The sequence below is a fragment of the Trematomus bernacchii genome, unplaced genomic scaffold, assembly GCF_902827165.1.
Source record: "Trematomus bernacchii unplaced genomic scaffold, fTreBer1.1, whole genome shotgun sequence".
Lineage (NCBI taxonomy): Eukaryota > Metazoa > Chordata > Actinopteri > Perciformes > Nototheniidae > Trematomus > Trematomus bernacchii.
Genome location: NW_022988066.1, coordinates 7,517,585 through 7,531,339, shown reverse-complemented (window position 1 = coordinate 7,531,339; position 13,755 = coordinate 7,517,585). Strand labels below are relative to the sequence as shown.

The 13,755-nt window shown below is 39.0% G+C and overlaps 1 protein-coding gene across 1 annotated transcript in view; it reads left to right on the top strand.

Annotated features, from left to right (window-relative positions):
• The window catches only part of LOC117474648 (ankyrin-2-like), an 82,174-nt gene that overhangs the window by 18,932 nt on the left and 49,487 nt on the right, over nucleotides 1-13,755 (top strand). The window contains exons 3-24 of the mRNA XM_034120591.1: nucleotides 3,814-3,912; nucleotides 5,211-5,309; nucleotides 5,412-5,510; nucleotides 5,598-5,783; nucleotides 6,542-6,565; nucleotides 7,413-7,421; nucleotides 8,005-8,103; nucleotides 8,564-8,662; nucleotides 8,816-8,914; nucleotides 9,099-9,296; nucleotides 9,563-9,661; nucleotides 9,755-9,853; nucleotides 10,039-10,137; nucleotides 10,341-10,538; nucleotides 10,668-10,766; nucleotides 10,965-11,063; nucleotides 11,179-11,376; nucleotides 11,988-12,086; nucleotides 12,411-12,509; nucleotides 12,602-12,700; nucleotides 12,812-12,910; nucleotides 13,048-13,120. Of these exons, the coding sequence (XP_033976482.1) occupies nucleotides 3,814-3,912; nucleotides 5,211-5,309; nucleotides 5,412-5,510; nucleotides 5,598-5,783; nucleotides 6,542-6,565; nucleotides 7,413-7,421; nucleotides 8,005-8,103; nucleotides 8,564-8,662; nucleotides 8,816-8,914; nucleotides 9,099-9,296; nucleotides 9,563-9,661; nucleotides 9,755-9,853; nucleotides 10,039-10,137; nucleotides 10,341-10,538; nucleotides 10,668-10,766; nucleotides 10,965-11,063; nucleotides 11,179-11,376; nucleotides 11,988-12,086; nucleotides 12,411-12,509; nucleotides 12,602-12,700; nucleotides 12,812-12,910; nucleotides 13,048-13,120 (2,371 nt within the window). The remainder of the gene's footprint in view (nucleotides 1-3,813; nucleotides 3,913-5,210; nucleotides 5,310-5,411; nucleotides 5,511-5,597; nucleotides 5,784-6,541; nucleotides 6,566-7,412; nucleotides 7,422-8,004; nucleotides 8,104-8,563; nucleotides 8,663-8,815; nucleotides 8,915-9,098; nucleotides 9,297-9,562; nucleotides 9,662-9,754; nucleotides 9,854-10,038; nucleotides 10,138-10,340; nucleotides 10,539-10,667; nucleotides 10,767-10,964; nucleotides 11,064-11,178; nucleotides 11,377-11,987; nucleotides 12,087-12,410; nucleotides 12,510-12,601; nucleotides 12,701-12,811; nucleotides 12,911-13,047; nucleotides 13,121-13,755) is intronic.

Here is a 13,755-nt window from a genome sequence, read left to right as displayed (position 1 = left end):
CACACACACACACACACACACACACACACCACACACACACACACACACACACACAGAGGACCCTCCCTGCAACAGGAGAGCCCTGCCCTTCATAGTATCTGTCAGGGGTCAGATGATCACATTTGAGCCCGTATAGAGTGCCCAAAATACAAGTGACATTTTCCTAAATGTCCTTCTGTTTCTGATAAACAACATCCACAAGCTTTATTGACCTTCAATTCAAGGCTTGGGCCTACACATATTCCTGAACAAATATTTCTTGTTAGTGTAATCCAATAAGTCAATTGGCCAATTTCATGAATGTAAATAAACTGTTTCTGACATGCTTAAATGCATACATAAGCTTAAAGACATACACACAACACATTCTTACAAGTCGAGTGCTTGAACCCCTCCTCCAGCATGTTGTTCAGCAGTTTGTCTGACTGTGACAGACAGTGAAACTGGATCTGATTACCTGTTGACTTATACACTGTCAAACAACTGTTTTAATGTTATCATGGTCACTTGTTTATTCATCTGCTGTCAAGCCTTGATTTGAAACAGTTTATGTTTATGTTACTCCCTGGTGAATCTGTATGACTGTACTTGTTTCTGAAACGATTCATATTAATAACCATATTAATATGTTGTGTTGATGGCAGCTAAGGGGTTGGTTTCTCCACACCGTGTTATGAGCATCCTGAAAGTGGTGATGACATTTTCCCCAGATTTGATGGCATTTTAACCTTAATGATAACTCAAGGAGAAACCAATTTCCAACCCAACCTTAGTAATGGGAGGCTAGATGGTGATTCAAAAGTATCATATTAACAGCGATAAGCGGCAGAATTGCTCTCAAGCAAATTAGTGGATCCGAATCATGTGGAAAAGCACTCTAAACAATTACTGAACCATTATCTATAAGAGTACTGTCAGCATAAAGTTGGGGCTGAGAGCAACAACATAAATTATATAAATCTTAAATGTAACAATCAATTAATCTGCTATGACTTTAAACAATGGAACCTTATATGTTTGTATCAAAGTTGTACATAGAATAGATCAATAGTAATATCATGTGTGGACTCAAAGACAGTGGGAGACGCTGGAAAGTCATGCAAGATCCCTGTGTTGCCCTTGGCGGTGTGTGCATTGCTCACTTATGCGTCAGATCCTAGAAAGCAGCGACAGGGTGGCCAGGGCCAAAGTCGCCCGCCAAGAGAAGAGAGCTGTCCAAGTTAGGGACACATAGAGAGAGAGACCAATAGATACTTCCCCTATCTGCCAAGTCCAATGATAAATAAAAAACATTCTTGACTGATAAATCGAACTCACTGTTTCAAGCCAGTGAAAGGTATTGCATACTCAAGCATGTTTTTTATATAATATCTTTTTGTAGATGATCTGCGTGTGTGAGAGTTTTTGTCCCATACAACTGTGTCATTTGTGTGTGTGTGTGTGTGTGAGCTGTTTGATTTCCATGTCCTCACAATTAAAGGCTGGACTTCTTCTCTAATCTACCCTAATGTTAATCCTTGGTGAGTGATATTACTCTTTAATCTGCACGCATTTACATTATTTCCTCTTTTTTCTCTACCATTCATCCCCATTGGCCTATGAAACAACACCAAATAAACGTGACCATTTTTTTTTTACCATGAGTGATTATAAAAAAGGTCAAGGGTCATGGGGCGTAAATTTGAATCTGCGTTGGACGGAGCTCAACCGTTTCACTCCTGCCAGAAAGCACTACAAAATGCCAGGGATCACTGTGTTGGTCTGAACGTCCATTAGCTAAATGAAGCTTTCACTTACAGCTCAGAGGAAAAGCAGATTTAGAGCAGAGTGTGTGTGTGTGTGTGTGTCTGTTGTGGGTTTTACTTGTCTCTCTGTTGGAATACATAATGGGGAAATGTGATTGAAACCCTATAATAAGATTACATCATTCTTGCTGTGTCAGGGAGTCCTCCATTTCAGAACTGAGCCGAACCTCAACTCTCTGCAAGCGTTACTGCAGCACAGAGCGTCTAGTCTCACATTTTAAGTTGTTTGATCTCTCGCCTGTTGGCACCACAGTGAAAATAGACTGAGGGACTGTATGATGTTATTTATGATCTACTAAAGTAATGACATTAGAGGCATCCACATTGCAATCTCATAAACCTCATTACAAACTCTCAGAGGGAATATGACAAGCGTCTGCAGCTCAGCATGACCACACCCAACACCGGATGATAGGTGGGGGAGGGGATGGTGATGGTGGTGATGATGGTGGTGATGGTGATGGTGAGGATGAGGATGATGGTGATGGTGATGGTGAGGATGATGATGATGATGGTGGTGATGGTGATGGTGAGGAGGATGAGGATGATGATGATGATGATTTCAAAACATTTACTTATTGTTTTACTAATTTTTACTGAAAAATCTCAATGATTTACTGGTAAAATATTTTTTTACATGAAGATTTTTGACTTTTTTTTTTCTATTTCATCTTCTAATTTGAATATTTGCTGCTTCTCTCTGTTATATATAATCATAAATGAAAAATAGTTGGGTTTTGGAGAGTTGAGATAATGAGCTAATAAAGCAATAAAAGCTATATTTTCTTTTCCTAAATAATTAATTGAATAAACACATCAATACCTTTTTAGGTATTTTATTGTTGTACAGGATGGTTCTCATAGTTACCATATAAAGCCATACCATATATATATATTATGAACTTGACCAGACATTTACTTAGATACTTTGACCTCTGGGGAATGCCCTCTTTTTTTCCTTTATGAAAGGTTGACATTTTCAGCAGTTTCTCAATATGAGTATCCATGTTTGTGTGTGTGTTGTGTCAAAATATATCCTCTGTGACTATGCAGAAACCTGACACCCCTTTGGCTGTTTGGCATTTGGCAACTCAGAGAGAGATAGAGTGTGACTGAGTGTATAAGTGTGTGCATCATTTGGGTGTGTGCATGTGTTGTACGTGCGCAAGAGGAGGAAGGAGGCAATGATAGTGGTGGAAACAACATAACAGCTCGTCTTTTACATCAGTGCCAGGAAGAGCTTTCAGAGCCAGGAGCCATTTCTCTGTTACCCATCTTGCAATCTACTGGTAGAGCCTGCCGCGGAGAAGAAGGCAGAACGAGCCAGAAGCTTGGATTCAAACAAGGAGGGAAGAGGACCGCTGTTGATGGTCAACCTCCAGCTTCAAGCCCCATTAAACAGGCAAAAACATAGAAAACACTGAAGAAAGACTTACGAAGGGAACAGAAAGAAAAAAGACAGAAAGAGATTGACGTTTTCTCGAAAAAAGGAAACAGGATGAAAACGAAGTCCCAATTTTAGATCCTCTTTTAATTTCGGAGATACACAGCGCAGAATGGAAGAAGATGAGGATGAGGTGAATCGTTCTTCTGAGTGTTTTTACATGTCTTTCTCAGAGAAAATATGTTTAAGCCTGTGTGTTGTGTGAATTGATATGTTTTGGAGCTGTGATTGTGTGTCAGTGTGAAAATGGTTTACTCTATTCTCCTGCTCTGCTGCTCCTACCCTGTAGCTCTGGTTAAAGGATCAGAGGCCTTCAATGTGATGCTCACCTCGAAGCTACATGAGGGAAGGATCAGCCATGTTTTTTAAGTGATCAAGAAAAGAAATAATTAAACAAGAAATACAATTATCAAGCACAAGACTTCAGAAACTTCACATTATACTGTAGGCTTCACAAAGTATGCAGATTTGTAGTGCAATTCCATGAGCACCCCTCAGTTATTCACTATCATTCATTGACATGTGTTTTCAAGAAGTCTTATGTTGATTATTTGTTTCCCCTAGAATGGTCTCAACGCACTACATCTGGCGGCAAAGGAAGGACACAAGGACTTAGTTGAGGAACTGTTGGAGAGAGGAGCACCTGTTGACTCTCCCACCAAGGTACGTGCACAAAATATGACTGTTAGTTGATAGTTGTTGTATTCTACCAGCTTCCTAGATACAAACATATCACAGTTTGACCTCTAACATGGGGGACGAAGTGTAAACAAGTAAGGGGGGGGGTGGGTGAAAGTGATAGCTGACAGAAAGAGGGAGTTGATGGATAGGACATGTAAGTAATATATAGTGGTATCAGTTGTAAAGTACTAAGTCAATTACTGCTTCTCTCTTGAATTATGGAATCGAAATGGCAACAGTGGTGTTGGACCTGATTTAGGAGGAAGAAAGTCATGTGAAGAGAGTTCATTTGTAATTTTATATATTCCCAATAACGTGTACTCCATCTAGTCTGACATGAATTTCATTTCTGGATTATTTCTTTAGATGTATTTCTCTTTAATTTCACACTTAACACACACTGCTTATTAATAACAACAAACATAACACATTATAGAGCGTTTCATAGTGACTATAAAACAAGGACAATTATCATCAACTTTATAATTGCTGGTCACTCATTTGTTAATATTTTTGCTGGGAGGATAGTGTGTTATAATATCCATAATTTTAAAAATAATGCCATATAATAATTGCAATCATGTACTGCACAGCAAAACCATAGTATGCACTATTATATGGGTGTGCAAATGATGCTATGATTATTCAGTTATGAATTATTATGTTTTACCATATAAGTCCATATAAAATGCTTTGTAACGTGTTGTGATTCTTGTTATAAAGCATTATGAAGATGAATGTGTGCTTATAAATACAATAATACAGTATTATAGGCGGATTATAATGCATAAAGTTATTTTGCATTTATATTGTAATGCATTATAGACATGGGAATCATAGAAAGTGTTACCCAGCTTTCAAATCAGATTTATTAACTCTTAATATCTGCAAGAAGTTGTATTATTAAATATTCTACATTTACTGGAAGGAGGCACAGGGATAAGAGTGATGGTAAACTTCTTGGCAAGCTCTTCCTCATGTGACTCTTAGGAGGTCTAATGTGTCAGTGATTTCACAGCTAGCAACAGCAAACAGCCGCCAAAGAATCTGTCCTTGGATCGACATTAATTTAGCCTTTGATAATAATAACAGACGTAAGATGAAGTCATTGGCATATTTAGAATGGGAATAATTGTTTTTTTAAAGAGGGGATATTAACAGAGGTTTCTGTGACCATCACACATTTATACTACACCACTTTAAAGTAGCTGTAGTAAAGTGTTTATCCCCACACAGGATGCACACTTGGCTGGTTGCTGTTACCCTTTTTTTCTCTGCAGAAAGGAAACACTGCCCTCCATATTGCCGCATTAGCTGGACAAGAAGAAGTAGTCAGACTACTGGTGAAGAGAGGAGGAGATGTCAACACTCAGTCACAGGTGAGATGCTTCATAATGATCAAAAGGGAAAACAACAGCATGAATATGATCTTACGCTACTACATGTATGTGCATATGAACTGTATACATTTGTCTCTACAGAATGGCTTCACTCCACTCTACATGGCAGCCCAGGAGAATCACTTGGATGTGGTGCGATACATGTTGGAAAATGAAGGAAACCAAAGCATTGCAACTGAGGTAAATGAATGCCCCTATTTCCCTTTTTTCTTTTATTCAAATGTGTTGTATTCACCTATCTTGATTATGCTTGTCTTTCTCCTCCAGGATGGTTTCACTCCTCTGGCCATCGCGCTCCAGCAGGGCCACGACTCTGTGGTCTCCCTGCTGTTGGAGCATGACACCAAGGGCAAGGTCCGCCTCCCTGCCCTGCATATAGCAGCCCGCAAAGACGACACCAAGTCTGCCGCACTGCTGCTGCAGAACGACCACAACGCTGACGTCCAGTCCAAGGTGAGGAAAAGCGACGAGGAAGAATCTAATTGAGGAAGAAGGAGGGTCTATGTGAAATGTCAAATTGGAGTGAAGAGAGAGATTAGGAAGAGTTAGAACAGAAAGCCCTCTCGGATTACAAAATGGGAGAGGGAAGGAGGAAAAGAAGGAAGCAGGACTAAGTGTGTAATAATTCATCTGACTTTTCATCTGCACTCATTTGCCTGCAATTGATTTGATTTTTTTGATTTGATTAGATTTATTTCGAATGTGTAAAACAATAATACAAAAATGTAACATGAAAGTTATTATACAATACAAAATTAAGCATTGTCAAATTGATATACAAAAATATTACTGATTCTAAATTATATGTATAAACAAATTATCTACTTAATTACACATCCGAAAAGGGGTGGGAAGAATTTGACACTTATTAAATCCCACCCCTTCTCCCCAAAACTAAATTATTAACATATATATATTTTTCTTTTAAAGAAATACATTTGTTATTGAAAAACAAACAAACAAAACAAAAACAGAAAATAAATAAACAGATAAATAAACCAACAAATAAAGAAACAAATACATAATTCAATTCAAGACTTTGATAGTATTAATGTACAGAGCTTCTCTCAGAATGGTTTGTTGGTACACAAATGTGCTTTTGGTTTTCTATGTGTGTGTCCCTTTGAATGTACCCTGTGAATTTTGTGACAAGTCCCTTTCCTAACAACCCTACATCCTATTCCTATCCTTTCTCAATGCTTCCTAACCAGATGATGGTCAATAGAACCACAGAGGTATACAGACTCCTCTAATTCCTTTCAGCTTTTTTGTCCTGATATTTTCCTCATACAACTAGGCCCTATGCACCGATAATCTGAATGCATGCAGCTGTACACATTCCCTCATGGCTGAAGCTAAAAGCATTGTGTTGTATTAATAGATTCCAGAGAATATTAGTTTATTCTATTTTAATTAACACTTTTTAATTGTACTTAATGAATCATTCTTAAAAATGTATTAGCTCTTAATATTTTGAAACACTAAAAGTATTTAAAGGTCCCCTATTATACTGTTTTATATATTATAGGTCTCAGATATATACAAAACATGTCTCTGAAGTGTTTGGCTTGAAATACCAAACAGATCATTGTAGCATCCCATAATCCCCTCTGTTTCAGCCCTGTTTCAAAAGTGCTGATTCTCTGTCTGTTACTTTACATGAAAATAAGGAGCCACTCCCCACGCCCCTCTGAGAGATATTTGGACTAATAAAAACACAATGGTGCTCTAGGAGGAGATTCAGGTGATCAGGTGGGCGGGTGTTACCTTGGTTGGTTATTGGCTAATGGTTACACAAGCCAAAAAATGGATCAGGACAAAAAGAGAGAATCTTTTTTCCTGAAACTTTCAGAATCTCTTTACACAGAGGGGACACATGTTAATGTATAAAAGACAGGAAAAAGTGGATTTTACATAATAGGTGACCTTTAAATCATGTATCCCTTTTATTTAGTGCTTTATCTCTGCATAACATTCAGCATGTGTACTTTAAAGCACGTTGTTAGCATTGTTTTTCCTGTCTGACACACGTTATTGATCTTTAAGTTAACTCTGTTTTTTAAATTGCATCATGTCTATCAGAATGGGAAGGTAAGGAGTGAACACACCTGCAACTGTGCACTGTAGATATTTATATATATGGCTTATATATAAATGTCCATTTGTCCGTGCAAGCAGATACACATAGCGCATAGTTGCATGGTGTATTGAAGTTTTGATTTGTAATGTCTTAATGTTGGTACCTTGGTTTTCAAAAATCGAAGTGCTTTGATTTCTTCACCATTTGATTTTTTCAGCAGGCATGGTTGACTTACAGGGTTTCTGCATGCATTATGTATTGCCTGTGCTATTTTGAGGCATGCCAGTTTTTTATACTTCTTCTTACATCAATGTGTCTAGTTCTTTTTTTCAGCATGCGGCCTTTGTGTAATACTGCTCAGTCAGATTTATTTGCTGAAAAATCTGGTGATTCTTGCTTTCTGATTTGTCTGGCTTTCTTTATATCACTTTCTTTCTTTTATTATTTCTTTCGTGACCTGATTTATTCTTTCTTACTTTTCTCTCATATCCAACTTTGCTTTTCTTTTGCTACTTTTTTCCATTTTTCTCAACCGCTGTTTCTTTTCCCTCTCACTCTCTCCTCCTTTCCTCTCTCTTTGTCCGTCTCAAGCAGAGCGGGTTTACCCCTCTGCACATCGCGGCTCACTATGGTAACGTGAATGTCTCCACCCTGTTGCTGAACAGAGGAGCTGCTGTGGACTTCACAGCCAGGGTATAGCCTCATTTACACTTAATAAACCATACCAAGATATTTTCTTTTATTGACGCTTGTCTTTTTACTTTGAGGCTTGCAGAGCAGAATGTTTACAGTTTAACATAAAGCATATAACGTTCCCTTTTAGTCTTTATTGCCTTTTTTAACTGCATTTTCTCTGAGCCTGTCAAAGATTGTATTTGTTTTGCATGTTGTCAGCTGCATTGATTTCTTGAAATTGGTCCATGAAGTTAGTTCAAGTTTCTTTGGATGCACTTGGTTAATAAGTAATGTAACTGTCTATTACTATCCTCAACTCAGAAACAGACAGACTAAAACCATACCAACTATTATTAAATAGATTGTAGGACTTTCCATATGGTGTGGAATTTGAATGGGCTTTAAATGATACTTTACCGTGTGAATTGAATATTTATTCGGCTAAAGTTAAAGTTAACTTTTGTGCCTGCCTTGTCAGAATGGAATAACACCTCTCCATGTGGCCTCCAAGAGGGGCAACACCAACATGGTGGCCCTGCTGTTGGACCGTGGGAGTCAGATAGATGCCAAAACCAGGGTGAGACTGGACACCAGCTTTCATTAAATGTTCTAATTTCTGCACCCACTTCCTAGTCAATTTCCTCTCTCTGTCAAAACACACAAACTGGATTAATGTCTACACTTGTTTATATTTATGTGTTTGTGCCTCGCATGTGTGATTTTCTCACAGGATGGGCTGACCCCTCTGCACTGTGCAGCCAGGAGTGGACATGACCCAGCAGTGGAAATTCTGCTGGAGAGAGGAGCTCCCATCTTAGCCAGAACCAAGGTACTTTATGGCCGCACAATTGATCGATCAGCATGCCCCAGAATTTGAAAGTGTAATTTTTCTATGATCAAAATAACAAAGGATTTTCATTTAATTTAGTGCACATGCTTTCTGCTTGTTTTACTTCTCATCTCTTTCTTCAAGTGTACTAGCTTTTCAATCTACTACCTTTGTGCTTACACAGAACGGACTGTCCCCACTACACATGTCAGCCCAGGGAGACCACGTAGAGTGTGTAAAATTCCTGTTGCAGCACAAGGCGCCTGTTGATGATGTCACACTGGACTACCTTACAGCGCTGCATGTTGCAGCTCACTGCGGCCACTACAGAGTCACCAAACTTCTGCTGGACAAGAAAGCAAATCCCAATATTCGAGCACTGGTAGGGATAAACAGGAAATAACAATTGTACATTATTACAAAAATAGGGAAAAGATATCATACAGTTTTACTGTAAAATTCTGTGGTCATTTACCAATATACAATTATTACTACGTTATAACTAAGTATTTAAATGGCCCTGAGGAGTACCAAATTACATGCAAGAATCAAATAACTGGCAAAAATGTAATGAAACTACTTTTCCAACTCCATATGTATGTAAACATAGTATTTATCGGTTTATTTCTCTTTTGCCCTCTCTATCAGAATGGTTTCACTCCTCTCCACATTGCCTGTAAGAAGAACAGAGTGAAGGTGATGGAACTGTTGGTCAAATATGGAGCCTCCATTCAGGCCATTACTGAGGTGAGATACTTTTTAGGAATATCTCAAAATAGAAACTTTAAATGCACACTTTTCTGTATGCTCATCTTCCTGTCTGTCTCTCTCTTTCTCTAGTCTGGTCTGACTCCCATCCATGTAGCTGCTTTCATGGGCCACCTCAATATTGTTTTACTACTGCTTCAGAATGGCGCATCTCCTGACGTCCGTAACATTGTGAGTTCTGAAAAATACTTTCTTTAACTGTCTGTAATCAGTAGTCAAACATAGATATAGCATAATATAAATCGTTTTTTCAGTATTTTTTCAACTACAAGATGTTCTAATGCAACAACCTATTAAGTTGGGGTTTCATTCAGCAAAGCATCTCCTACAGTAAACATTCTGTCTGTGCAAATCAGCGTGGCGAGACAGCTCTCCACATGGCAGCACGAGCAGGTCAGATGGAAGTGGTTCGCTGTCTGCTGAGGAATGGAGCGTTGGTGGATGCCATAGCCAGGGTGAGTCAGCTGTGGTATCATCACAGTTAATCCCTGTTTCTATCCATCTATCATGAATAAGCAATATTTCTTCCACTGAGTTGCATACAGTACATCTACTCATGGGTCATGTCGCCTGCCTCAACTCTGGATGCTGTGTGTCTATCTTTTTCTAAAACAATTGCCTCTGCCTGTCTCTATGCCTTTGTATCCATCATATACAGGAGAACCAGACTCCCCTCCACATATCGTCCCGTTTGGGGAAAACTGACATTGTCCAGCTTCTGCTGCAGCACATGGCTCATCCAGATGCTGCCACCACCAACGGCTACACTCCCCTCCATATTTCAGCCAGGGAGGGTCAAGAGGAGACGGCTGCCGTGCTTCTGGAGGCCGGAGCCTCACACTCACTGGGCACAAAGGTGAGCAGGGGATCGAACCTGATGCGCTGAGACAGCAAAATATCTGAATCAAGATTCTTACATATCAAGTTTGACATCAACAGTTTGGACATGCAGGTTTAAAACTAAGTTTCCCTTGTCCCTCAACAGAAAGGATTCACTCCGTTACATGTAGCAGCTAAGTATGGGAGCCTCGATGTAGCAAAACTTCTCCTTCAACGCAAAGCTCTCCCTGATGACGCTGGCAAGGTGAACCAAAAATCACATTGTCCACATTTTCTGAATAGAACAATTAATATTCAAATGCACAGAAATCGTCTAAGAGGGCAAAGTTATTCATTTCGTAGAGACACTCACAGCACAATTTATGTTTTTGAATAAGAATCATTGAGACAATGAGTAGGGACATGAAAAATTACTTAACTTACTTAATTAATTTTCTTACAGAATGGCCTGACTCCTCTACATGTGTCAGCTCATTATGACAACCAAGAAGTAGCTCTGCTGCTGCTGGAGAAAGGAGCATCACCTCACACAACTGCAAAGGTTAGACAAAAGATTTGAAAGAAGAAGTGCTTCGGACAAATATATATAGGTTGATTTTTAGCCATATGGAGTTGTGTTGTATTCCATGTAACTGTTCACCTTCCTCTCTTTCCAGAATGGCTACACTCCTCTCCATATCGCAGCCAAAAAGAACCAGACAAAAATTGCGTTAGCACTGCTGCAGTATGAAGCAGAGACCAACGTTCTGACCAAGCAGGGAGTCAGCCCGCTACACCTGGCAGCCCAGGAAGGACATGCTGAGATGGCCAGCCTGCTGCTGGGCAAAGGAGCTCACGTCAACACAGGCAACAAGGTCACAAACAAACAAAGACACACTTTCATACTTCTGCTTGACCCTTGTTTAGATTTTGATTAGACACTACTATCTATCATGAAGGGTAGCACCATTTAGTTCTCAAATATTCACAGGACATAAGCATATCATTCAATGTCTTTAATGTTGCAACCATTCTTAGGGATTAAGTTACAGGTTTTTCTGTTGTGTTACACTAAGTCAGGGGTCTCCAACACATCGATCGCGAGCTACCGGTAGCTCACAAGCCCTCAATAAGTAGCTCGCCAAGCAGATCCAAAATGTAAAAAATACACACAAAAAATCTTCCCGGGGGAGCAGGCCCCCGGACCCCCCTAGAGGATGTGAGGTCCACCCCCAAATAAAGCAGGTTAAAATAATTAAATTGCATACATTTTCTTTTAGTAAACAATGAAAACGGGCCCCACAGACCCAAACAGCACACAAAGGATAAAGGCAAGCATATTATAATGTTAAATTGTGCTAAATATATACACTGCAAAAAAAGAGTAGTAGCCCACGACTTGTTTTATTTTTTGAAAGTAGCTCTCATCCTAGAAAAAGGTTGGAGACCCCTGCACTAAGGCAACACTGTGTCTTGTATGTTACAGACCGGACTGACGTCTCTGCATCTCGCTGCCCAAGAAGACCGAGTCAGTGCAGCAGAAGTACTCGCCAAACACGATGCCAACTTGGATCAGCAAACTAAGGTACAAACACACACTCATAACTGTACACAGAAACACACTCAAAGGTATGAACAGAACAAATAAAGAGTAGTTATGTAATGTAGTAACGTTGTTCTTAAGGGACTATTAAGTTGCTTATTTAAAGTGCATTCACCACTGGAGGTTGTGTTTTAAATGTGAATAGCCTCACTACCAGTAAATCAAAATAAAGTAGCACATATAAAAATGTAGCATATCTGCCACCTACTGGCTTTAGGGAAGCATGGCAATCATTAAGCATACGTTCATCTACATCATTCAGGGTGTTTTATATATATAAATACTATCTCTCTATTTTTTCTTTAGCTTGGATATACCCCTCTGATAGTTGCTTGTCACTATGGAAATGCCAAGATGGTGAACTTCCTGTTACAGCAAGGGGCCAGTGTCAACGCCAAAACCAAGGTACAATAACAAACTTGAAACAAATTTGGAAAGAATAAGCACAAAGCAAAAGTCTTCTTATTTAGTATTTACAGTGCTTCTTCTTTTTATAGAATGGATATACACCCCTTCACCAGGCAGCACAACAAGGGAATACACACATTATCAACATGTTGCTACAACATGGCGCCAAGCCCAATGCTACCACAGCGGTAAGAAAAAAAAGATTGAATCTCTTTTCATCAATAAGATACATTTGTCTAAATAAAAAAAAGGTATCACTTATTTATTTCAGATTAACACTATCTGTTTCTTTCTGTTAGAATGGAAACACTGCTCTGACGATTGCCAGACGTCTGGGCTACATCTCTGTAGTGGACACACTTAAAGTCGTCACTGAGGAGGTCATCACTACCACAACGGTAAGATCGTACTACCTTTTTTGCGACTACAGGTCTGGAACCAGTACTTTTTTTCATAAATATTAAAGAAAACTCAGCTAACCTTCCTCTGTATTTTTGTTGCCTTGTTGTTCCGACTGTGAATTGGGATCGTTCAGACGGTCACAGAGAAACACAAGCTCAATGTTCCTGAGACCATGACGGAAATCCTTGATGTGTCTGATGAAGAAGGTGTGTTACTTAAACAGAGAAAGAATACAAATTAAAAAGTTCAAGCTCTCTTTCCCTTTGTTCAGTAGTTATAACGAGCTTTGCATTGTATCTGAGATGTCTGTGTATCTGGAAGCTATTACTAAATGTTTGCCCTGCTCCTCCAGCTTGGTGTGGACTTTATCTGTGTTTTTTTAATTTGTATATCTAATTTGTGTTATCCTATTGGTAGACATACATTTACTATTTAATTAAATTAATATATTTTGATGAATTTGTCTCCAAATCCATTTTCCTCCTGTAGATGGTATGTACACTTTATGGCTGAGTTATGTCCCAGTTTATTTAACTGATTTTACATGAGAAGAACTTTCTTGATCTAACACCTTTTTGTTTACTAGGTGTATTCATAACTTTGTTGATTGGGTTTAAGGTTTTGATGCAATGGTGGAAACTAACTGCATGAAATGTGAGGGGCTGGATACGATCACAACAGTGATGCTGGCTATGTAGAATTGACCAATGCACTGGTTTAGTAATGATATACAATAATATTATCACAAAGCTGTCAAGTCTTCAAAACCAGTGACAAAAGCAATTCGCCAGCATTGCTCAGGTGCAAATAGTGTTGGTGTATTTGGTGTTCTAAAAAGGGA